General features: G+C 47.6%; 2 protein-coding genes across 4 annotated transcripts in view; one reads left to right on the top strand and one right to left on the bottom strand.

Moving 5' to 3' along the window:
• ARMH4 (armadillo like helical domain containing 4) overlaps positions 1–19,688 on the bottom strand; it is a 58,283-nt gene extending 38,595 nt beyond the window's left edge. For 2 of the 3 annotated variants that reach the window (XM_081910938.1, XM_081910937.1), the window contains exons 1-3: positions 19,507–19,687; positions 8,396–9,704; positions 1,386–1,610 (exon numbers count right to left, since the gene is read on the bottom strand). In XM_081910938.1, the coding sequence (XP_081767064.1) occupies positions 1,386–1,610; positions 8,396–9,704; positions 19,507–19,521 (1,549 nt within the window). In that variant the 5' untranslated portion in view covers positions 19,522–19,687. Of the gene's footprint in view, positions 1–1,385; positions 1,611–8,395; positions 9,705–19,506 lie in introns of all 3 variants that reach the window. The other variant, XM_081910939.1, reaches the window with a different exon arrangement.
• TBPL2 (TATA-box binding protein like 2) overlaps positions 1–24,488 on the top strand; it is a 276,663-nt gene that overhangs the window by 217,132 nt on the left and 35,043 nt on the right. The window lies entirely within an intron of this gene.

Here is a 24,488-nt window from a genome sequence, read left to right as displayed (position 1 = left end):
AGGGCCTTGTGGTAGTTCCCTCCCTGCAAGAAGTGAGGTTACAGGAAACCAGGCAGAAGGCCTTCTTGGTGGTGGCGCCCGAAGCAGCAGCAGTGAGCGGCAGGCTCAGCTCCGCGCAGGCCGGCTTTCTCCCGGCGCGGAGCTGAGCCCGCCCCCTGTTGCTGCCCAACATATTAGGCGACTGGGCTTATAAGACAAATCCCCAAATTGCAGCTGCCAATTTGGGGGGTTGTCTAATATGCCCAGTCGCCTAATACGCCGGAATCTATGGTATTTACCATCTCAAAGGAATAGCCAGGCTACCCAGAAAAGGCAACCAGATAAAGAATTATCAGGTATCCTGGCAGACAGGAGAGAAGCCAGGCACTCAAATATTCTGCTGAGAACCACCTCTTTCTGTGATGTATGTAAGATGTTTTGGGGGGGTGGTCTTGAGCTACAGGGGAGGCAATTTCAAAAGTCTATATAAAAGCTTGGACACCATTGTTCTGGGTTCCTCTCCTCCCTCCCTGCGTGGGGTGAGTGGGGGACCCTGTTGCAACAGTTTAATAAAGATCAGGCTTACTAGCTGCTTTGCTTCTCAATAGTCTCTGGTTGGCCTGTTATTTTCTCCTACTGATAGAGAACCTACATAAGGACTCTAGATGGGCTCTTAGATACCCCATAAGGGAAAGAGAACAGTATTTTTCTTATAACACAAGCTGTGGGCGGGACCATGTATCAAGAAGTGTTTTTTTATGGTTGCTGGTTTATCATGTTTTTGCATATACAGTGGTACCTTGCAAGACGAAATTAATTCATTCTGCGAGTTTTTTCGTCTTGCGAATTTTTCATCTTGCGAAACACGGATTCCCATAGGAATGTATTGAAAATCAAACTTGCAAGACGTTTTCATCTTGCGAAGCAAGCCCATAGGGAAATTTGTCTTGCGAAGCAACTCAAAAAACGAAAAACTCTTCCGTCTTGTGAGTTTTTCGTCTTACGAGGCATTTGTCTTGCGAGGTACCACTGTACAGTGGACGCTCGGGTTGCGAACGTGATCCATGCAGGATGCACGTTTGCAACCCGCAGCGTTCGCAACCCGCAGTGGCGCCTCTGTGCATGCATGGGTTGCAATTCAGCGCATGCGCAAAGCACAATTTAGCACTTCTGCGCATGCGCAGCCGCCGAAACCCGGAAGTAACCCATTCCGGTACTTCCGGGTTTCGGCGGTCCACAACCCGAAAAAACGCAACCTGAAGTGGCTGTAACCCGAGGTATGACTGTATTGGAAGCTGCCCAGAGTGGCTGGGGCAATCCAGCCAGATGGGTGGGGTATAAACAATAAAAGTAATATTATTATTATGGAGTCACAGCCAAGAAGAAAGAAAGAAGAGTCTACCAACCTTTTGCATCCGGTGTTTTAAGAACAGGCAAACTGGTGGCAAGGGCGGAAGCAGCAGCCAAAGAGTCTTCTGGCAGCTGGGAGATTCTGAAAGCTGTTGGTGCTTCTCCCTCCATCCCCTTCTCTGGCCCTGCGGCTTGCTGGGTGCTAATGTCGACTTGTGTCACAGCTGGAAGAAGCACGGCACCCGCCTCGTGGAAGGATGTCGCTGCCCCAGGAGTAACGCCTGGTGAGTGTGGGGAACAGAAAAGAAGATAAAATATCTGCTACTGGACCGACCCATTTAGGGAAAGCCGAATGCATTGAGAGCACCCTTATTTATTTATTCATTCATTCATTCATTCATTCATTCATTTTTTATTCTTTTTAAAATGTATTTGGAGGAAACTGATTTCCTAGGTCCATTCCGGTTGGGGTTTAGGCTCGGTTTTGGCACAGAAACTGTATGATGTGTCCCTGTTAATTCTCCTCAACCTCTCAGCGGCTTTTGATACCATCAAACATGGTATCCTTCTGGAGCGGCCATCCAAACCAGGGGTTTTTTTTGCAGTGGTTTCCAGTCCTACTTGGATAGACATTTCCAGAAGGTGATACTTGGGGCGCAACTACTCTATTCCGAACTTAAAAATGGAAAGCATAGTGCCAGTGGTCAACAAAAGAGGCTCAAACACTCTCTCAAGGCAAATCTTTAAAAATGACAACTGGGAAGCACTGGCCTGCGAGCGCTTCAGTTGGAGAACAGCCTTTACCAAAGGTGTCACGGGCTTTGAAGACACTCGAACGCAGGACGCAAGGGAGAAACGTGCTGAGAGGAAGGCATGCTTGGCAAACCCTCACTGTGATCAACTCCCACCCGGAAACCAATGTCCCCACTGTGGAAGGACGTGTGGATCCAGAATTGGCCTCCACAGTCACTTACGGACTCATTGCTAAAACTGTGTTTATGGAAGACAGTCTTACTCGGGTACGGGTGATTGCCAAAGAAGTGCTCTTTAGCCACATGGAGCCTTGGAGCCACATGGAGCCACATGGGGTTCTTCCGGGTTCAATTTTATCCCCTATGCATATTGTACAGGAGACAACGTGTGCAAGAAGTTGGCAGGAATTTCCCCCTTTTTTCTTCTTGCAGCAAGCGTTTGCTGACCTGTTCTTCCCGCTGCAGAAACAGCCGTTCATTGCAGGAGCCGAGCCAGATATGTTCCAATATCCTCACACCCACATGGTCTCCATTGATCACTCGGCCTCCCCTCCGGAAAGCGAGAGCTAGATAGATGGCAGCGATTGCCATCTCTCCAGCTGCGCCAGAGCCTAGCGTGATCAAGGCTCCCCTCCTGCAATGACACTTTCTCTGTGTTCGTTTCCATTTTTCATTTGGGGACATTTCCGTCAAAGCAGCCGGCCGCTGCCAGAACCTGGGCCTGCCCAAACTAGCTCACTGCAGTGGCAAAGAAACAGCCAAAAAACACTGGACCGAGGCGGCAGAAGTTCTGTGCTGCCTGCAGGAAAAATTCCACAGCGGCAGCAGTTGCTCCACAATGCAGAGCCTGAAGGTCAAAAAAATCTCCTCCTCCTGCTGCTGCCAAACCAGCATCTGATTGTGGCAGCCGGCTAAAAATGCAAACTTGCCAGAATTTTGAAAGCTCCCCTGCCTCTTCTTTGGGAATCAGGAGAATGAAACTTTAGGGGAAGCAAAATATATACCCTGGCAATCCTATTTACCAGTCTCTGTTTCCTGCAAGGGCATCAGGAATCCTGGGAGCTGTAGAATGCAAACCTAACACCACTTATCCTTAGTTGTTTAGTCGTTTAGTCGTGTCCGCCTCTTCGTGACCCCCTGGACCAGAGCACGCCAGGCACTCCTGTCTTCCACTGCCTCCCGCAGTTTGGTCAAACTCATGCTGGTAGCTTCGAGAACACTGTCCCACCATCTCGTCCTCCGTCGTCCCCTTCTCCTTGTGCCCACCATCTTTCGCAACATCGGGATCTTTTCCAGGGAGTCTTCTCTTCTCATGAGGTGGCCAAAGTATTGGAGCCTCAGCTTCAGGATCTGTCCTTCCAGTGAGCACTCAGGGCTGATTTCCTTCAGAATGGATAGGCTTGATCTTCTTGCAGTCCATGGGACTCTCCAGTGTCTCCTCCAGCACCATAATTCAAAAGCATCAATTCTTAGGCGATCAGCCTTCTTTATGGTCCAGCTCTCACTTCCATACATCACTACTGGGAAAACCATAGCTTTAACTATACGGACCTTTGTTGGCAAGGTGATGTCTCTGCTTTTTAAGATGCTGTCTAGGTTTGTCATTGCTTTTCTCCCAAGAAGCAGGCATCTTTTAATTTCGTGACTGCTGTCATCATCTGCAGTGATCATGGAGCCCAAGAAAGTAAAATCTCTCACTGCCTCCATTTCTTCTCCTTCTATTTGCCAGGAGGTGATGGGACCAGTGGCCATGATCTTCGTTTTTTTGATGTTGAGTTTCAAGCATCAAACATCACTTATCCTACTCTCATCAAATTCAGCAGGAGTGGCTTCTGAGCAAGCATGGTGCAGCTTGCAGTATAAGTAAGCTAAGATTTATTTGTTTGTTTAGTTTTTCATTTATATTCCACTTTTCCTCCAAGTAGCTCAGGGTGCCATGCATCATTTTCTTGCCCCTCCCCATTTTTATTCTCACAACAACCCTTTGAGGTAGGTTAGGCTGAGAGTGAGTGAATAGCCCTTAGGTCACCCAGTGAGCTTCATGGCCGGGGGGGGGGTAGGATTTGAACCCTGGTCTCCCAGGTCTTAGTCCGACAGTCAAACCACAACCATTCACTGAGCACTCACTGCAATTCCAGGGCTGGGTTTTTAGTGTTGCAGGAATTTAAGTACAGGTTGGGAGGGGAGGTTGCCCCTCCAGCAGATATCATGCACATGCAGCCCACTACCAAAATCAGCACAATCACTTTTGTGACTTTTGTGATTTGTCCCCACAAAACACTTCATCACAGTTTCTTCCTATCTGTTCAAAGGGCTTTTGCTGCACGATACCAAATGTAACAATTCACTGATAAATGTCTCTGTGTACTGGCTCACTGGGAAAACTTCAGAAATTCATATACAGTGGTACCTCTGGTTGCAAACGGGATCCGTTCCAGAGGCCTGTTCGCAACCTGAAAGGACCGCAACCCAGATCTGCGGGTGCGCGGGTCGCCGATTCTGCGCATGCGAGTGACATCATTGTGCGTGTCTGCGCATGCGCGAGTGACGAAACCTGGAAGTAACCCTTTCCGGTACTTTCGGCTCGACGCAACCTGAAAATGCTCAACCTGAAGCAAACGTAACATGAGGTATGACTGTAGACAAGTGAGCTCAGCTACTCAGCAGCCCCTCTGCCTGAGTGATAATCCCTGGCATCCTGATACCTGAGTGCCAGACAGGTAGCCATTCCAGAAATAACAAACCCAGATGAAGACAAAAGGGTGTGATTCACTTGGCTGGGAAACAGGGAAATGTAAATATATCTTTTGTTACACTTGATGGGTGTTTGGTGGAGGGCAAGGGGAACCAGGATGCTCAGATTCCTGCCACCAGACCTCCCCTTTCATGATGTAACTGTGATGTATGAGTGATGTAGTTTGGGGGGGTGTAACATGGGGATTGCGGGGACGCGGGTGGCGCTGTGGGTAAAAGCCTCAGCGCCTAGGACTTGCCGATCGAAAGGTCGGCGGTTTGAATCCCTGCGGCGGGGTGCGCTCCCGCTGCTCGGTCCCAGCGCCTGCCAACCTAGCAGTTCGAAAGCACCCTCGGGTGCAAGTAGATAAATAGGGACCGCTTTCTAGCGGGAAGGTAAACGGCGTTTCCGTGTGCAGCTCTGGCTCGCCAGAGCAGCGATGTCACGCTGGCCACGTGACCCGGAAGTGTCTCCGGACAGCGCTGGCCCTTGGCCTCTTAAGTGAGATGGGCGCACAACCCCAGAGTCTGTCAAGACTGGCCCGTACGGGCAGGGGTACCTTTACCTTTACCTTTAACATGGGGATTAGCAGCTAATAAAAGTTTGGGTTCTCTTTTGTAGGGGCTTCCATCTTGTTCCACCTGGTGGCAGGTGGGAGTCCTGTCGTGACAGTCTTCAATCAATACCAAACCTACTGGCTGCTGTTTTGCTCTGGTATTCCTGGCTGGTGTCCTTGTTTTTTGTCCAAGGGAGCCCTCAGATTTCTCCGTTAACATTAGACTGTGTCAACATGACATTATCCAAAATGCATACATCTCCGTTGGTTGATGTGTTGTTTCTCCAACCAGTTTCACACCAATTGGAGTGAATTCATCTAATTCATCTCAAGCCAAGGTGTGAACACCTTTCAGTAGGATAAACAGCATCCCTGCCCTGTCAACACTCTCTGGAACGCACAGAAATGAATCTACTAGGGATAACAGACACAGGTATAGCAAGAGAAGATCAGAAAACATTCCTCTATGCCACAGGAGCGGCAAGGATCCTCACTGCTAAAAACTGGAAAAAAATAAACTGTGCCAACAAAAAAGGAATGGCAAGACAAACTGTTAGAGTATATGGATAGATTAGGCTAGATTAACAGAGGCAATTAGAGATCACACTAGACAAGAGTTTCAAAAAGCATGGGGAAAATGCAGAGAATACTTCACAAAACAGTGCCCTAAAATACATACCTGGACTTGTTTTGATTAATGTCTGCAGGAGACTTTGTGGATATTTAAGTTATAATTAGAAAAATCTTAATAATTATTCATAAAGGAAACAGTTTATAAGAAGTAAATAAGGAGGCCAGATACAGGATAAAGGAGGTATTTTATTTTGTTGTTTGTATTGTTGTATGTTATGCTCACTGCATGTTATGTTCACGTTTAATGAGGGTGGATTTGTGTATTGGGGGTGGGGGGGGTTGTGTTATGTTGTAAATAAAATTCCTGAAGGGCCAGGAGATTCCATACAAGAAAGAAAGAAAGAAAGAAAGAAAGAAAGAAAGAAAGAAAGAAAGAAAGAAAGAAAGAAAGAAAGAAAGAAAGAAAGAGAGAAAGAAATGACTCCGACACTAAAGAAGCTGTGCTGAGGTGAGCAGAAAGGATATGTGAAACACACACACACAAAAAAGTCTAGCAACTTACCCCTTGAAGGCAGTAATGTGAACAAACCTTCTATTCAGCAATCTGGGCCAATGAATGAGCGAATGCTGCCAGCAACCGTGTTATAATACAGGTCAAATACCAAAGACTCCAGCTACAAAGGAAGTCTGGGACACCAAAGCAAACTTCTTGGCTCTGGTTCCAGACCTCAGCCAGCAAACAGGGAATGGAATCAAGGAAGAGGCTCAAAGAAGATAAAATATCTTCTGATCATTTTGGGCAGATAAGGGACACAGAGGAAGGAAGGTTTATTTATTTTTTCATTTCATAAAATTTATATGCCACTTGACTGTAAAAAAATCAAACAAACCCTCAAAGCAGCTTACAAAACAGATAGAACAATAAAATCAACCAGAATTTTATATTTTTTAAAAACCACAATAGACTAAAAACAGACTAAAACACGTGTCAGCTTTCGCAAAATCTAGGCAGGCTTCCTAAACAAAAACATTGTTAACAGGCATCAGAAAGGGCACACTGAAGACACCTCCTTGGTATCAACAGGCAGGGAGTTCCAAAGTGCAGGTAAAAAAAAGGTAAAGGACCCCTGGATGGTTAAGTTCAGTCAGAGGCGACTATGGGGTTGCAGCGCTCATCTCGCTATTCAAGCCGAGGGAGCCAGCATTTGTCCGCAGACAGCTTTCCAAGTCATGTGGCCAACAGGACTAAAAGGCTTCTGGTGCAACGGGACACTATGACGGAAACCAGAGCACACGGAAACGCCATTTACCTTCCCGCCGGAGTGCTACCTATTTATCTACTTGCACTGGCGTGCTTTCAAACTGCTAGGTTGGCAGGAGCTGGGGCAGAGCAACGGGAGCTCACCCTGTCGCGGGGATTCGAACTGCCGACCTTCTGATCAGCAAGCCGAAGTGGCTCAGTGATTTAGACCACAGTGCCACCCAAGGAGGTGATCTCATTGCCTGATGGCAACGTAGGCCAAGTCCTCTCGCACCAATGGCTCTTTATTCCAAGATATCCCGCTTTATCACTACCCGAAGGAGTCTCAAAGCAGCTAACATTCTCCTTTCCCTTCCTCCCCCACAACAAACACTCTGTGAGGTGAGAGGGGCTGAGAGACTTCAGAGAAGTGTGACTGGCCCAAGGTCACCCAGCAGCTGCATGTGGAGGAGCGGGGAAGCGAACCCGGTTCACCAGATTACGAGACTACCGCTCTTAACCACTACACCACACTGGCTCTCTTCCAAGCCCTTCTTTAAAAAAAGAGCTGTCAAGGAGGAGGAGTGTGGTGTAATGGTTAGAGCGCTGGGTGAGGACCTGGAAGGCCAGGGTTCAAATCCCGCCCCCCTTGGCCATGAAGGTCACTGGGCAACCTCGGGCCAGTAACCGCCGCTCAGCATAACCCATCCCAATGGACTGGTGCGAGGATAAAGAAGAGTTTGGATTTGATATCCCGCTTTATCACTCCCCTAAGGAGTCTCAAAGCGGCTAACATTCTCCTTTCCCTTCCTCCCCCACAACAAACACTCTGTGAGGTGAGTGAGGCTGAGAGACTTCAGAGAAGTGTGACTAGCCCAAGGTCACCCAGCAGCTGCATGTGGAGGAGCGGGGAAGCGAACCCGGTTCCCCAGATTACGAGTCCACCGCTCTTAACCACTACACCACACTGGCTCTCAGGATAAAATGGGGAGGGGGGCAGGATTGTGTATGCCCCGTTGAGCAGCTTGAAGGGAAGGCGGGATAGGGTAAAGGTAAAGGTAAAGGGACCCCTGACCATTAGATCCACTCGTGACCGACTCTGGGGTTGCGGCGCTCATCTCGCTTTATTGGGCAAGGGAGCTGGCATACAGCTTCCAGGTCATAGGGACACATACCAAATAAACTGAAAGCAAAAGGAGGAATTTATTTACCTCTTGATGAATCTCTCGGGGTTTGGAAGACATCTGCTTTGGTCGCGTCCGTCGTAGCGGTGGTCTCTGCAACGGATCTGGAACGGGAAGTGGCAATGGGGTCTCCATTTTCCACTGCGCTCCCAGAGGGGGCTTTCGGTGATGGGTCAGCGACACGGGCAGGATCCAGGCTGGCAGAGGGCGAGGTGGGCTCCCCGCTTGCCGCAGACGCGAGGCCCAACCCGGTCTGAACATTTTCGCTTCCTTTCGCCGCAGCTGCCAATAATCTCGGCGGCAGAGCCTTCTTCACATCGTCCTCCTCTTCTTCTCCCCCCATGGAGGGATAAAGCTCCGCCACGGGTCCCAGAGCACCCACCCGACTGGCGGGCCCAAATTTTGTATCATCCCAGTCGTCGCTTTGCGGCGGGACAGTTGCCGCGGCACCAAGAACGCCTTCCAAGAGCTCCCGATCCGTGGAGATCCCCTTTAGCAAACCCGAAGCAGTGTCAGTCGGAGCCAAGACAGGACCCTCTGTGCTGCTCAAAACCGAGGGGTCGTCTCTGTCCGGCCCTTGCTCAGAATCAACATATTGACCCACTGGAGGAGAAGGAGTCATGGAGCGGCTGCTGGCTATCGTTTCGGAAATGGGCGCTTCTTCTGTGGCTGGTTGCCATGTGGCGCTTCTGCCTCCCTCCAAGACACCCGGCGCGAAAACGTCCGGCGTTGAACCGATCCCGTCTCCTGTCCCGCCACCCTCCACCAGCTCTCCTGCGGTCGTGCTAAGCCCATCACCCCTGGCATTCGGTTCTGGAGCCATCACAGCTGGGGTGAGCAGGACTTCGCTTTGCCCATTGCTCCCCAGTTCTTTACTGGGCACACTGGGGTCTAACTGCTGCTCTCTCCCACCCACCTCTGGGGTTGAGGCAGTGGCGTCAACATTCAAACCCTGGCGCCCTGAAGGACCTTGAGCATCCAGGCTGGTTGGTAGCGTGGCTTTGATGGTGGTGGCGGTGTTTAACGGCTCTCCGGCCGGCTCGGCTGTGGCGCCTTCGTAGAGGTTTCCGGAAGCTGCACTGCCGGCTGCTTGCGCAGGTGAGCTGAAGGAGCTTTCTGGACCCGGAACACTCACGTTTCCAGGGTCTTCCGGAAAGGCCTGGAGTAGTTGTCTCACGGGCTGCGCCTCCCAGAAAGCGAGGCATTGTGGGCTGCAGCAACTGAGCAGGATGAGGCAGAGGGAGAGGCAGACGGGGAAACCCATCGGATGAGGGCCCATTCCGGCGGAGCGCCGTGCGGGGGAACGAGGAGAGCAAGCGGTGCCGGGGAGCAAGACCTGGAAGCGAGAAGCAAAAGAGAGCTCTCAGTTCAGTTAAGCTCTTGAAATAAAAAATGTAAGGTCTTATACATATAATAGGTAAAGGGACCCCTGAGAATTAGGTCCAGTCGTGGCCGACTCTGGAGTTGTGGCACTCATCTCGCTTTATTGGCCGATGGAGCCAGTGTATAGCTTCTGGGTCATGTGGCCAGCATGACTAAGCCGCTTCTGGCGAACCAGAGCAGCGTACGGAAACGCTATTTACCTTCCTGCCAGAGCGGTACCTATTTATCTACTTGCACTTTGACATACTTTTGAACTGCTAGCTTGGCAGGAGCAGGGACCGAGCAACGGGAGCTCACCCGTTGATTCGAACCTCTGACCTTCCGATCGGCAAGTCCTAGGCTCTGTGGTTTAACCCACAGCGCCACCCGCGTCCCTATATACATATCATAAATGTTCATAAATGTACCAAGCAAACACGTACATAAATATATAAACCACCTGTCTGAAGCAGCACAGGAAAACAGCCCTGAAACGATTTTGACTCCCAAACTGACCACTCCCTCCCAATCCCTCACTTTCTCCAAACAATGTCCAACAGCAAAGAAGGTACCCAGCACTATCAATTAACCTCCCGACTGATTAGGACATTAAAGGCTGTTCTCATGCCATCAAAGAAGGTAACGAGAGATAAGAAGGGAAAGGAACCGAGGCAGGAAGGGCAACCATGTTAGATCACGAGCTCTTCGAAATACAATTCATCTTCCGGATAGATTCCTTCCGCAGAAACTGCTGCTTGCCTTCTATCACTGTGCCATTGAGAGCGTGCTCACTTATGGCTTATGTGTGTGGTACGGAAGCTGTACTACCCAGGCCAGGATGGGGTTGTGCAGAGTTGTTAAGGCAGCAGAGAGCATTGTTGGCTGCCCACTCTCCACCTTAGAGTAGATTTATGCCACAAGGTGCCATAGGAAGGCACTGGACATAGTAAAAGATCCATCGCATCCTGGTCACTGTCTCTTTGAGCTCCTGCCATCGGGACGGAGATACAGGACGATGATGACAAGAACGAGCCGTCTCAAGAACAGCTTCTTCTCCAGAGCGAGCTCGGCCCTGAATGGGAAGCCTGGACTTTGAAAGTCATCTAATCTTCCTTGCTGTATTATACTGTATTGTTTTAATTAGTGTTTTTATGGAGCAGTCAAGTAATTTCGTTGTCCCCGAGAGGGGGCAATGACAATAAATATATTATTATTATTATTATTAGATTGCCCACACAGACTCATTGAATCAGAGTTGGAAGGGACCCTGAGGGTCATCTAGACCAACCCGCTGCAATGCAGGAATATGCAGTTTTCCCATACAGAGATCAAACCTGCAACCTTGGCATAATGAGCACTATGTTCTTAAGTTCTCAGTTTAATTTGAAACCGCCAATTCACAAGTGTAATAAACGAAAATCTGCCTTTATTCCCGTAAGGGGACACAAGATCCCTGATAGAGTGTTTTTCAGGTTCGGCACCTGCTAAAAAACATTTTTGTTTAGGCTGCCTTCCCAGACACAGAATGCAGCCATGAGTTTTTAATCTGGCTTTTAGCTTCTGGCTTGATTTTAATAAAAATAAATAAATGTTTCAAATATTTGTTTTTAACTGCTTTTACTGATATTTTTACTGTTTTTGTATGCCGTTTAGAAATAAAATTAATCCCACTGCTAAGAATACCGTATATTGACACACACTTCAGACTCCTGCTTCCATTAATCCTGCTGAGCATGGCCAAATATTTAAGGACCAATACAGTTCAGATATAGGTACGCGGGTGGCGCTGTGGGTTAAACCGCAGAGCCTAGGACTTGCCGATCAGAAGGTCAGCAGTTCAAATCCCTGCCACGGGGTGAGCTCCCGTTGCTCGGTCCCTGCTCCTGCCAACCTAGCAGTTCGAAAGCACCTCAAAGTGCAAGTAGATAAATAGGTACCGCTGCAGCGGGAAGGTAAACGGTGTTTCCGTGCGCTGCTCTGGTTCGCCAGAAGCGGCTTAGCCATGCTGGCCACATGACCCAGAAGCTGCACACAAGCTCCCTCGGTCAATAAAGCGAGATGAGCGCTGCAACCCCAGAGCTGGTCACGACTGGACCCAATGGTCAGGGGTCCCTTTACCTTTACCTACAGTTCAGATATACCACCAAAAGAATGCAGATTTGGAAGCTGGGATAAAGGTTTGGTTGCCATTTGTCGGAACTAGGTGCCCACGATGATCACAGATGTTTGCTTTGCTCTGCTCATCGCAAACACCTCCATCCCTGAAGTCCAAGGAACATGACAGCCTGTTGGCAGGCTTGATGGAGAGAACTGCAAGCAGCTGGCAGCTGGCATCTCTCAACATGCCACCCTGTGGTGCCAGGCTCAGTCAGGGACACTGGTAGGCGCAGCGATTAAAGCATCCCAACAGCGCTTCGCTACAATACTTTCACCCTTAATGCAGGGGCAGCTGCTTTGCAAACGGGTGAGGGGTGGGAGAAATTTAAATGCAAACATACTAAGAAGGTACATTTCCTCAATAAAAAGAAAAATAGGAAATCTCCTTGCATGTGGAAAACTAGCACATCAGGGAGAAGGTCTCCAGGAGAGGCTAGCTTTCTATGTGCAAGGGACTTTTCTACTACACAAGACACTCAGTTGTGGCCTTAGACGGGCAATTTTGTGGTACCTACCTTTTCAGTTTCGTTGAACCTATACTGTCCTGCTTTTGTTGGGAATTGTTTTGTTTTGTTTTATTTGTTTAATAATCCATCAACTCTTTTATTAGGTTTTCTGTTGTATTATTATAAACTCGCAACTCTTACTGGTACCTTACGGCGAATGAAGTAATCTTATAAACAGGCAAGTTAATAATGATAATTTCTCCTGCATATCAGATTTCTACAGACTGAAGAGGACTGTACCATTCTGTTCTAGACTGAACCATACAAACAAGCCCTTTAAGTTACTGGCTGAATGTTTATTATTATATTATATTATTATATTGTTATGTTATGTTATGTTTTATGTTATTATCATATATTTATTTATACCCCATCTTCTCCCCTGACAGCATCTCAAGGCAGCTGACAGATAAAATCAGAACAGCTAAAAACATGGAAATAATAATAATAATTTTAAAAAACAAATCAAACATTAATAGAAATTTAAACTATATCTGTTCTGCCTTCACTGCCTCCAAACATGGAGGTAGAACGTATTGATCTGAAACTATTTAAAACAAAACAAAGACATCTCTCTGCACCCAAAAGCAGAAGGTCAGCTTGTTTGGCAATCGTCTTCCTTAGTGATTTCTAATTAGAAAAGGATGGAGGCGAGTATATTGTATAAACCAGCAGATCAATAATACCCAGCGGCACAAGTCCGTCTTCCCTCAAGGAAAGCGGATCATTTCCACACACCTCCTCAGGGCTCCCCAGTTAAGGGTGTTTGGAGACCGCAGAAGAGGCAAAAGGTCTTCATAAGTGGAACGAAAAGCTCAATAATAATAATAATAATAATAATAATAATTTATTTATACCCCACCCATCTGGCTGGGTTTCCCCAGCCACTCTGGGCGGCTTCCAACAAAACACTAAAATACAATAATCTATTAAACATTAAAAGCTTCCCTAAAGAGGGCTGCCTTTCAATGTCTTTTAAAATTTTGGTAGTTATTTTTCTCTTTGACATCTGGTGGGAGGGCGTTCCACAGGGCGGGTGCCGCTACCAAGAAGGCCCTCTGCCTGGTTCCCTGTAACTTGGCTTCTCACAGGGAGGGAACCGCCAGAAGGCCCTCGGAGCTGGACCTCAGTGTCCGGGCAGAACGATGGGGGTGGAGACGCTCCTTCAGGTATACTGGGCCAAGGCCGTTTAGGGCTTTAAAGGTCAGCACCAACACTTTGAATTGTGCTCGGAAACGTACTGGGAGCCAATGTAGGTCTTTCAAGACCGGTGTTATATGGTCTCGGCGGCCGCTCCCAGTCACCAGTCTAGCTGCCGCGTTCTGGATTAGTTGTAGTTTCTGGGTCACCTTCAAAGGTAGCCCCACGTAGAGTGCATTGCAGTAGTCCAAGCGAGAGATAACAAGAGCATGCACCACACTGGCGAGACAGTCTGCAAAGCAGCCTTGAAAAGCTGCCGTTCTGAGCTGATAGCAGGAGCTGAGTGTGCTTAACCCCTTTCTGGTGAAATAAAAAAATTAAGGTCTTTTTTGTATATATAATAAATATTCATAAATGTACCAACCAAGCGCATACGTAGATGTGTAGACCACATGTCTGGAGCAGCACAGGAGGACCGCCCTGAAACCATTTTTACTTCCAAACTGACCAAATGTTTTCTCTGCAAGGAGGGAGGAGATGGGGGAGTCTCCCCATTGTCTTTTTGCTCACAAATCCTGTCTTAAGGATATGTCTGTGTATGAATAGGGTGAGCCTGTGAGCTGGCTCAGGAACTAAGTATTTATTATTACAAAAGACTGGCCAGGCTCCCCAGGGTATCCAATCAAGTAAGCATTAATAGGTAACCTGCCAGACAGGAGGTAAACAACGCACTCAGATTTCTGCTGTAGACCGCCCCTTCTGTGATGTAGGTTTGATGTTTCTGGGGGTAGTCTTGGACTCCAAGGCGGGCAATTTAAAATGTCTATTTAAGGGCGGACACACCTTGGTCCTGGGTACTCCTTCTCCTGCGTGTGAAGGAGACACCCTGTTGCAACAGTTAGTAAAGATTAGGCTTACTAGCTGCTTTGCTTCTCAATATTCTCTGATTGGCCTCTGTCATTTTCTCCGACCGGTGGAGAACCTGAAAAGGACTCTATAAGGGCTCTTGTGTCCCCTATAAGGGAATAAGGGCAGATTTACGTTTATTACACTGGTAAGCTATTTTGATACACAAAATCTCCCTCCCCGGGACATATCCACTCCCCCTGCACAATTACAAGTTGAATAAGCAGCTAGAATGTATTCTGATGTATTACAGTATTTTAATATTTTGTTGGAAGCCGCCCAGAGTGGCTGAGGAAGCCCAGCCAGATGGGCTGGGTATAAATAATTTTTTTATCATTATTATTATTATTATTATTATTATTATTATTATTATTATTATCAAACCCAGCAACAGGGAATGATATTGGGAGGGGAGGTATTTGACCAGAAATGAATGGCGGGGAGAAAATTTAAGCAGCACCTCATGCACACAAACAAAAACACACACATGCTGCTTCTCACTTTAAAACTGCAGCCTCCCCAGATTGCTTTTCTATTTATTTCTTTTTAAAGGAATCATTACACGATTTGAAGTTTTGCTCCCGGCCTCATAGGAAGCAAAAAGTTTATCACACAAAAAGAGGGGTTCTTTGAATCCCAGATAATCAATGTATCTCAACAGCAAGGCAATACAACAATGCTATGTTTTTTTCCAGGGCATGGAGACACTGAGTGTTTGGGGACTTTGCCTCCTTTGAGAGTAAATCAACAACACTTCTAAGAAGCTACATGAACCAGTGGAGGGGCAACGGATCGAAAGGAAACCTGCTACCCCTCACCGATTCCTCCTGTCTTTGTAACTAATTGTTGGTGAAGCAAATCGCTTCCTTTACTTCGCTTCCTCCTGCTTCTTCAGTCGGTGGCAGAATGAGCTAGCACAGGCATGTCCAGAGTTCGTTTAGGGGGCCTAATCCGGCCCGCCAGTCGGTATAATCCGGCCCCTGTGTCAGTTTATTTCCTGGGGCAAAATTCTAAAAAAACCCTCAACAACTGGTGTTATGTACTGAAGTTCTCACCCTGGGCCAGCAGGGGGATACTGTAGATAGTTTTCACTCAGGTCCACATATGCAAATAAGGGATTGAAAGTGACGTTCAGTGATTGGATAGTTACAGAAAATGGTTACTGTTGCGTTGTACTGGAGCTCTATATAAGCAGGCTGGCTAAACCCTTCAGTTCAGTTCTGTTCTGGCCTGTGAATAAACAAGAGCTGTTTGAAGAAGAGCTATGTTGTCTGATATGTTCACCCACAATCCCCAAAAAAGGCTCAACAACTTTGGGGTAAAATCATAAAAAAAGCTCAACAACTTCAATCCTAAACAACTTTGGTTGGCCCTCACGGCCCTTCACTTCATCAAGTCTGGCCCTCAATGAAAAAAGTTTGGACACCACTGAGCTAGCACATGTTTGTGTTAACTTCTTTGCTCTGCCTTGACCACATGTGAAAAACTATGTGTTATGTACTGAGTTGAATAGGATCCAAAATGCAGCAGTCTGATTGGTCCTAGAACAATAGGATTCAGAATGCTGTAGTTTGATTGGTCCTAGAACAATGCAGCAGTCTGATTGGTCCTAGAACAATAGGATTCAGAATGCAGTAGTTTGATTGGTCCTAGAACAATGCAGCAGTATGATTGGTCCGCAGGAGCTACCCAATCCAGCTCCAGGTGGAAGTGAATCCACAACCTGATTGGCCTACAGGAGAATCCCGGAATTAGCCAATCACGTGCAGCCCATTGTGTAAATAATGTATATAAACAGATACTTTGGGGGAACTTTCATTCCTCCTCACCACTATGAGCTGAATAAAGAGCACGAAATCCACTCTCGACTCCGAGTATATTTCACTACGCATAAAAATGTCTTTGTTTGCTAAGAGCAATAAACTTCAAGTTTTCTTTAATCCTCCCAGACAGCAGTCTTACCACACTATTTTTTTCTTGCACGGCACTGTATTGTATTTACCAACTTGTGATACCCCGAGACTGACAAAAGTTCCTTGCCTGTTCAGATTAATGTTCTGTTTGAACAAGAAGAGTCCGGCTCAGGTCCCCAGTCAGACACAAACCTTCCCTGACTGAAAATGGGGGAATTAAGCTCCATCTGCACTATGCATCTAAAAGCAACTTTAAACAGTCATGGCTTTCTGTCACCCCAAAGAATCCTGGGAATTGTAGTTTGTTAAGGGTATTGGGGGTTGTTTGGAGACCCCTTCATTGCCCTCTCAGAGCTCCAATTCCCCGAGTTCCCTGGGAAGCCACTCTGGGAATCATAGCTGTGTGAGGGAAACAAAGGGATTTCCTAACAACTCTCAGCACCCGTAAAAAACTACAGTTCCCAGGATTCTTGGGGGGGGGGAGCCATGGCTGTTTAAAGTTGTGTTACACTTCTCTAAATGTATGGCCTACTTTGCTAGGTAGCTTTACTGTTCAGCCTAGTCCGCTTTGCAGGGCTGCTGAGAAGATAATATGCCATCAACCTCCACAATTTGGACACCTTAGAGAAAAAGCAGGAAATTAGCGTGACCAAGAAGTACGCAGTATGAAACTAATTTCATACTCCGCAAGTGCTGTGGGAAAAAACAGGGCGTCCTGCTTTCTCGCACGAAAACAAGGTGGCCATTTTGGGTGCTGCGATTTTGTGTTGTTTTGTGCCTAGATCTCGCCCGGAAAAAGAGCTCTCTTTCGGGGCTGCAATCTTATGTTTTGGAGCGCCTGAAAACATAACCCCAAAAAGTGCATCTTTGGGGTTCCATGATCTTGGACGGGCCACATGTGACTCAGGCGGGGAGATAAGCACACCGGTTTTGGGACTCAAGATGTTGGAGGGTTTGTAATTTCAGCTTTTGAGAGAGAGAGAGAGAGAGAGAGAGAGAGAAATAATAATAATAATAATAATAATAATAATAATAATAATAATAATAATAATTTGTACCCCGCCCATCTGGCTGGGTTTCCCCAGCCACTCGGGGCGGCTTCCACAAAGACCAAAAATACACTAAGATGTCATACATTAAAAACGTCCCTGAACAGGGCTGCCTTAAGATGTCTTCTGAATGTCAGGTAGTTGTTTATCTCTTTGACATCTGATACGAGGGCATTCCACAGGGAGGGTGCCACCACCGAGAAGGCCCTCTGCCTGGTTCCCTGTAACCTCACTTCTCGCAGGGAGGGAACAGCCAGAAGGCCCTCAGAGCTGGACCTCAGTGTCCGGCAGAACGATGGGGGTGGAGATGCTCCTTCAGGTATACTGGGCCGAGGCCGTTAGGGCTTTAAAGGTCAACACCAACACTTTGAATTGTGCTCGGAAACGTACTGGGAGCCAGCGTAGGTCTTTCAAGACCGGTGTTATATGGTCTCGGTGGCCGCCCCCAGTCACCAGTCTAGCTGCCGCATTCTGGATTAGTTGTAGTTTCCGGGTCACTTTCAAAGGTAGCCCCACATAGAGCACATTGCAGTAGTCCAAGCGGGAGATAACTAGAGCATGCACCCCTCTGGCGAGACAGTCCGTGGGCAGGTAGGGTCTCAGCCTGTGTACCAGGTGGAGCTGGTAAACAGCTGCCCTGGATACAGAATTGACCTGCGCCTCCATGGACAGCTGTGAGTCCAAAATGACTCCCAGGCTGCGCACCTGGTCCTTCAGGGGCACAGTTACCCCATTCAGGACCAGGGAATCCCCCACGCCCGCCTGCCCCCTGTCCCCCCAAAACAGTACTTCTGTCTTGTCAGGATTCAACCTCAATCCTATATCTCAGGGCTGCACAGCTAAGCCAAACCCAGCGCACAAACCAGGGGCTAAAAAAGCCTTCCTTTTCTGCATGGGCCTGGGACCAACACATGGCTAGCAGCTTATGTTCCCCAAACCTGTCATAGCCCCAGGCAGAACATCAGCACTGATGGCATTAGATCTGGGGTTGGGCACAGGTGCCCCTGCCCCCCAAAAAATTGTTTGCTTTTTTTAGCGTGAATCTGTGGCTAGCTTTGCAGGCCTCGCCTCCCTGTTCCTCCAACCTTCTCCAAAATCTGGTGATCCATTTGCTACAGGGATACATGCAAACAGCACTAATCCACTTAGCCATTTCTCTGTGGGGAAACAGATGGCCCCTTAAATTTCCGGGACGCAGATCTGTTGGTTTTTATGAATTAAAACACACACGAAAATGACCATCCCTTCCTCCAAAACACCCCCATCTGCATGTGTCTCTTGTTATATATCATTGCACCAGAGTGCCCGCCTTATGTTATTTTTAAAGTGGGGTGTAGCATCTCTGCACAGCAGACAAATGGCAAATGGTCTGAAGTTTCGCTCCTCCCCCACCAGCGCGCTTCCATCTCCGAATAAACCAATTCCCTGTGGCTGTTCTGAACATTAAATGCCAAACACTTATTATTATTATTATTATTATTTTCCTTTCTAAGGAAAGGAGCTGTAAGGACGGCAGCAGACGGTAACCTCCAGAGGTATTTCTGCGACGCACAAAAAGTTCAAAGAAAGGCTTGCAATTCTCATCTCTCTTTTTTTTCTATCCCTTTCTTGCAATCGTCTAAACCTTGGAATTCCACAACGAGGCTCTTGCTCCAAAGTCTGGAGAGCTAGAGAAATGAATGAAATCAAAGCCATGAATCGGAGGGGGGAATTCGATCTGTGCCCAAGAAACTTGGGAGGAAAGGGGAGAGAGAGAGAGAGGTGGAGGGATGGGGGAAGCAAATTCCCAAACAAAAGGCAGGCAGAGGCAGCAAGCCTCCATTTGCTGAAACAGTACACAAAGAAGCTCTGGCTGCTGTTCTTGTGGAATGCAAGGCTAGCAAGTGGCGAGGACCATGCATACTCCCATCGAGGCCTCCTTCCATGCCCAGCTCTCAAAAAGCCCCGGGCAGCGAGCATCCCTTGTCTAGGCATTTTTTAGCTGCGTCTGGGCAAGTGACTTGGGAGAAGTCTCTCTGCAGACAAGTTCTGGGCCTCCCTTGGACCTAGACTTCTCTCCCTCGTTGCTAGGAAACAGGGCAGCCTCTGTATCACCCCTGCCTTACCTGAGCGCCCTCCATCCTTTCAGCTAGGCAGCATCTTCAGGAAGATGCTATCTGGGCTGGTCCTCAGCATCCTTCTCTCAGCTGCTCTGCTGCTGCCTTCATGGCCAGGAGAGACTGGGAGGAGGAAAGGAGAAGAGGGAGGGGAAGGAAGAGGCTGCTGTTCATATTCATCAGCCACTCCTCCTCACTGGCTCGGGGATTGGGCCAGGCGGCAGTAGCAAGACTCCCACCCATGGGGACCCTCCTTCGCCCCGCCCACCATCTGCAGACCTGTGCTGTGCTTATAGGAGTTGGAGGGGGGGTGTTCCTCACGCCAGCAGGTTCCTCCAGTGGAATCATAAATAGAAAGAGCTTGGACAGCACTTTCAAGTCTTAAAAAAAAAAAGCAAAGAACGCTTGGGTTGCAAAAGGGAGGGTCCGTGTAGCTCAGAGGTAAGGCACCTGCTTGGCATGTAGAAGGTCCCAAGTTCAGCATCTAAAGGAGCAGAGTGCAGGTGAAGGACGGGACTCCTGCCTGAGACCCTAGAACACGGGTAGGCAAACTAAGGCCCGGGGGCCAGATCTGGCCCCATCGCCTTCTCAATCCGGCCCACGGGCGGTCTGGGAATCAGCGTGTTTTTACATGAATAGAATGTGTCCTTTTATTTAAAGTGCATCTCTGGGTTATTTGTGGTGCCTCCCTGGTGTTTTTACATGAGCAGAATGTGTCCTTTTATTGAAAATGCATCTCTGGGTTATTTGTGGTGCCTGCCTGGTGTTTTTACATGAGTGGAATGTGTCCTTTTATTGAAAATGCATCTCTGGGTTATTTGTGGGGCATAGGAATTTGTTCTTTTTTTCAAATATAGTCTGGCCCCCCACAAGGTCTGAGGGACAGTGGACCGGCCCCCTGCTGAAAAGGTTTGCTGACCCCTGCCCTAGAAGGATGCCGGATGGACAAATCAACAACCACAACAATAACAGAAACAATGGCTTCCTCCTGGATTCGATGCATCCCACGATGAATTACAGGTGTGCAGCCTCCATACAGGTGCGCTTACCAGGAGATCGAGCTTGATAGTTTCTCGATGCAAAGGATGTACTCTACCAGTGATCAGGACCACTGGAGGATTCTGAGAGAAAAAGAAGCAGAAATGGCTGCAGTTTGCGTGTTCGTCTGCTGTCAGGAACAGAATTCAATAAGCGAATGCGATTGGTTTTCACTCAGATCATTGCTTTTTCACCTAATTGTTATTATTATTATTTATTAAATGTATGTACCGCCCTGCATTCAAAGATAGTGGTTCACAAGGTAAAAATACATGACAGGAGCTCAAAATAAATAGTTAAAACAAAAGTAAAACGAAACAATAACTCCCCCCCTCCCACACACACACATTTAAAAAGCTGTAGAATAATGGCCTCAGATGATGATCACAAGGTCTGGGTCAGTTTATATGGGGAGAGTTGGTCCTTGAGATATTGCAGCCCTGAGCCATTTAAGTGTGCAGAATATATGCAATTACTTTCTTTTACATTGTTTAGAAGTTTCCAATACATTGTAATGAATGTTACAGATAGGTAGCCGTGTTGGTCTGCCATAGTCAAAACAAAAAAATTCCTTCCAGTAGCACCTTAAAAACCAACTAAGTTAGTTCTTGGTATGAGCTTTCGTGTGCATGCACACGAAAGCTCATACCAAGAACTAACTTAGTTGGTCTTTAAGGTGCTACTGGAAGGAATTTTTTTATTGTAATGAATGTAAGTTACATCGGTTACATAAATAGTTATGTAATCTGCATAACTTAACTTTAGGTAGGGGATAGCAATACACATAACACAGTATTTGGTGGAAACCAAACTGCAGCAGAAAGGAAAACGGTGCTGATAGTGATGAATAGAGGTCAGAACAGAAATTGCTGCCTTCTTACAGTGAGCTACAAGGGACACGGGTGGCGCTGTGGGTTAAACCACAGAGCCTAGGGCTTGCCGATCAGGTCAGCGGTTTGAATCCCCGTGACGGGGTGAGCTCCCGTTGCTCGGTCCCTGCTCCTGCCAACCTAGCAGTTCGAAAGCACGTCAAAGTGCAAGTAGATAAATAGGTACCGCTCCGGCGGGAAGGTAAACGGCGTTTCCATGCGCTGATCTGGTTCACCAGAAGCGGCTTAGTCCTGCTGGCCACATGACCCGGAAGCTGTACGCCGGCTCCCTCGGCCAATAAAGCGAGATGAGCGCCGCAACCCCAGAGTCGGTCACGACTGGACCTAATGGTCACGGGTCCCTTTACCTTTACCTTACAGTGAGCTACAGCCCTTGCCCAACTTCTCACCTTGTGTCTCCCTTCCCTTTCCATCCATAACAATATGCATATAATGTTCCTTTAGCTCACCTGGATTTTCTTTCTTAATTATTTCCACAAGAACATCAGCAAAGCAGAACCTGCAAGCCAATTTATACCTGCTCTGCCCAGGCCACCCGCTTGTGGCACGGCAGGTGGGTGTTCTTGAGATTTCAATTTTTGTTTTTCCCCAAAAGAACAGAGTCCAGCTCCGCTCCTGATCTCTCCAGTGCTGATGGAAGTAGAAAATATTTTACTTGGTGTGAATCAAGTCAGCAGTTACAACCTGGGAAGCAGAACTGCTGAGTAAAAAGAAATACTCACGATACTCTTGCTGAACTACCCAAGGTCACACGAGGAAGTTGCAATCCTGGGAAGGAAGCCTGGAAGAGAAATACCCTTACGCTTTCCAGGGCTAACCAGGGTTTGTTAGAGAGTCTTATAACAGAGTGTGCATAAATCAATGGAGCAAATAAGTGCTCCGAAGTAAAGAGAATAAATCTCGGGGGTGGAGGGAACCCACTGAAATAGTCACACCACATGGTAGCATCTCAACTTAAATTTAAACCACCATCTGTCGGTTCCCTGCAATACTGAGCTATTTCCTTCCTGTCCCTGTCCTACATAGCGAGTTGCAAAATTAGACAAGCACAGCAAAGAAAGAAGCAAGGGGAAAGGAGGGAGAAGGGAAGCCGACCCGAGAAGATGTTCTCAAGGGCATCTCAAGAGGCCAGCCTATTAATTAATGCTAATGGAAACAATATCAGACTGTGTCTAAGGAGAGCCCTGCCGGGGGATGAGATCAGAAGTGGTCCATCTTGTTCAGCTTTTCCTTTCCCACAGCGGGGCAGCCAGAACCCTCTCGGGAAGCTCACAAGGGGGACACGAGTGCAATATTTCTCATGCATTGTTTTCCAGCAACTACTACATTTATTTCCTCTATTTGATACTGAAGCTTGTATGTAGGATGCACATGGCCAAAATGGCAAGTAAAAGGTCCAGTCATGACCAACTCTGCGGTTGCGGCGCTCATCTCGCTTTATTGGCCGAGGGAGCCGGCGTACAGCTTCCGGGTCATGTGGCCAGCAGGACTAAGCCGCTTCTGGCGAACCAGAGCAGCGCACGGAAACGCCGTTTACCATCCCGCCAGAGTGGTACCTATTTATCTACTTGCACTTTGACGTGCTTTCGTACTGCTGTGGGTAGGAGCAGGGACTGAGCAACGGGAGCTCACCCCGTCATGGGGATTTGAACCACTGACCTTCTGATCGGCAAGTCCTAGGCTCTGTGGTTTAACCCACAGCGCCACCCACGTCCCTTAAAATGGCAAGTAGTAACCACCAATAGCCTTTTCTTCCCTGCATTTGTCAAATCCCCTGGAGGGAGCAAATTGCCTAGTTTAACTGTGCTGTGTGAAAATGCACAGGGAGTCCGTAACTTACGTATGCAGGGATTACGTTCAAGGGATTGTGCCAAAAGCCATATAGTCAAAACACCTGGCGGTCAGTGGCAGGTGGTTGCCGAAGTCATTTCCCCCCGATGCCCACCCATATTCTGCCCCCTTTTAAATTTTTTAAAGTGTTTTTCACAAGCACGTAAAACTGAATGCACAAAGTTAAATGTGTGTTAAGTCTCAAGTTTACTGTGTTTCCTTTTGACCACTTTGAATCTTCCACTATTCAGCTTTATTGGATAAGTCCCATGAAGTGCCATTGTACAAATTTTGCCATTATTTTTATTGATTAGTGTTTAGTAATTATTTCTTGTAACTGTTAAGTATAAACTGTTTAATTATAATTTCTGATATTTAATCATACTGTTTACTATTATATTCTAATGGATGACTGAATATTGCTTTGTTTTATGTAAGTTGTTTATTTTAAAGTTATGTTTCTATTCTTACTTTTCTGTGTTGGATCAGATTGTTATTAGGTGTGTGTCAGGGAACTGACATCGGAGCCAGAGGTGGAGGCAAGGCTCCCAAGCGATGCTGGAGAAGGGCCCAGCAGGGAGAGAGGCAGCTCATCGGCTGGGGAAGGAAATCAGCGTAACACCAGAGATAAAGGGGGGCAGATGGGGGAATCGGCGAGGGGGCTCCAGGACTCCTCGCCGGAGACCAGCGGGGAGAGCACGGGTCCTCCGCTACGCACACCCACCCTGCGCAGAAGACTTCCGCGCAGGGAAAGTAGGCGTAGACTTGGCGTCAAAGAACTTCTTTGCTGGAAGAAGTTCAAGAAACGCCCACTGACGGATTCTGCTAGCGACTGAACAGCCACGAAGTGAAGGGCTGTCCAGCCAGGAAAAGGTTTAACCAGGCAACCTAGCCAGGAGTGGCGGCAACTTACGCACGAACAACCCCATATAACCATTACAGTGTGTGATCTTTGCTGTCTATTTTGTTGTTTCTTCAGTTGTAAACCGCCTTGCGTATAGCAATACAGAAGTGTGGTGTACAAATTAAAAGTGAAATGGGGAAAAAATGAAATACGAAATTTTGTATCTGCCCATTCTTCCATTGGAAAGAGATTCTAATAATCCTGAGAGTTTCTTCAATAACCTCCAGCCGTATTCTTAACTCTCTTCTTCACATATACACTCCTGAGGTCTGAGCTGGCAGTGACTGACCAGGAACAAGACGTTGAGGTTGTAGTGGCAATGCAGACCC

The sequence above is a fragment of the Podarcis melisellensis genome, assembly GCF_964234715.1.
Source record: "Podarcis melisellensis genome assembly, chromosome: 1".
Classification (NCBI taxonomy): Eukaryota; Metazoa; Chordata; class Lepidosauria; order Squamata; family Lacertidae; genus Podarcis; species Podarcis melisellensis.
This window is presented reverse-complemented; position numbering and strand designations above follow the sequence as displayed.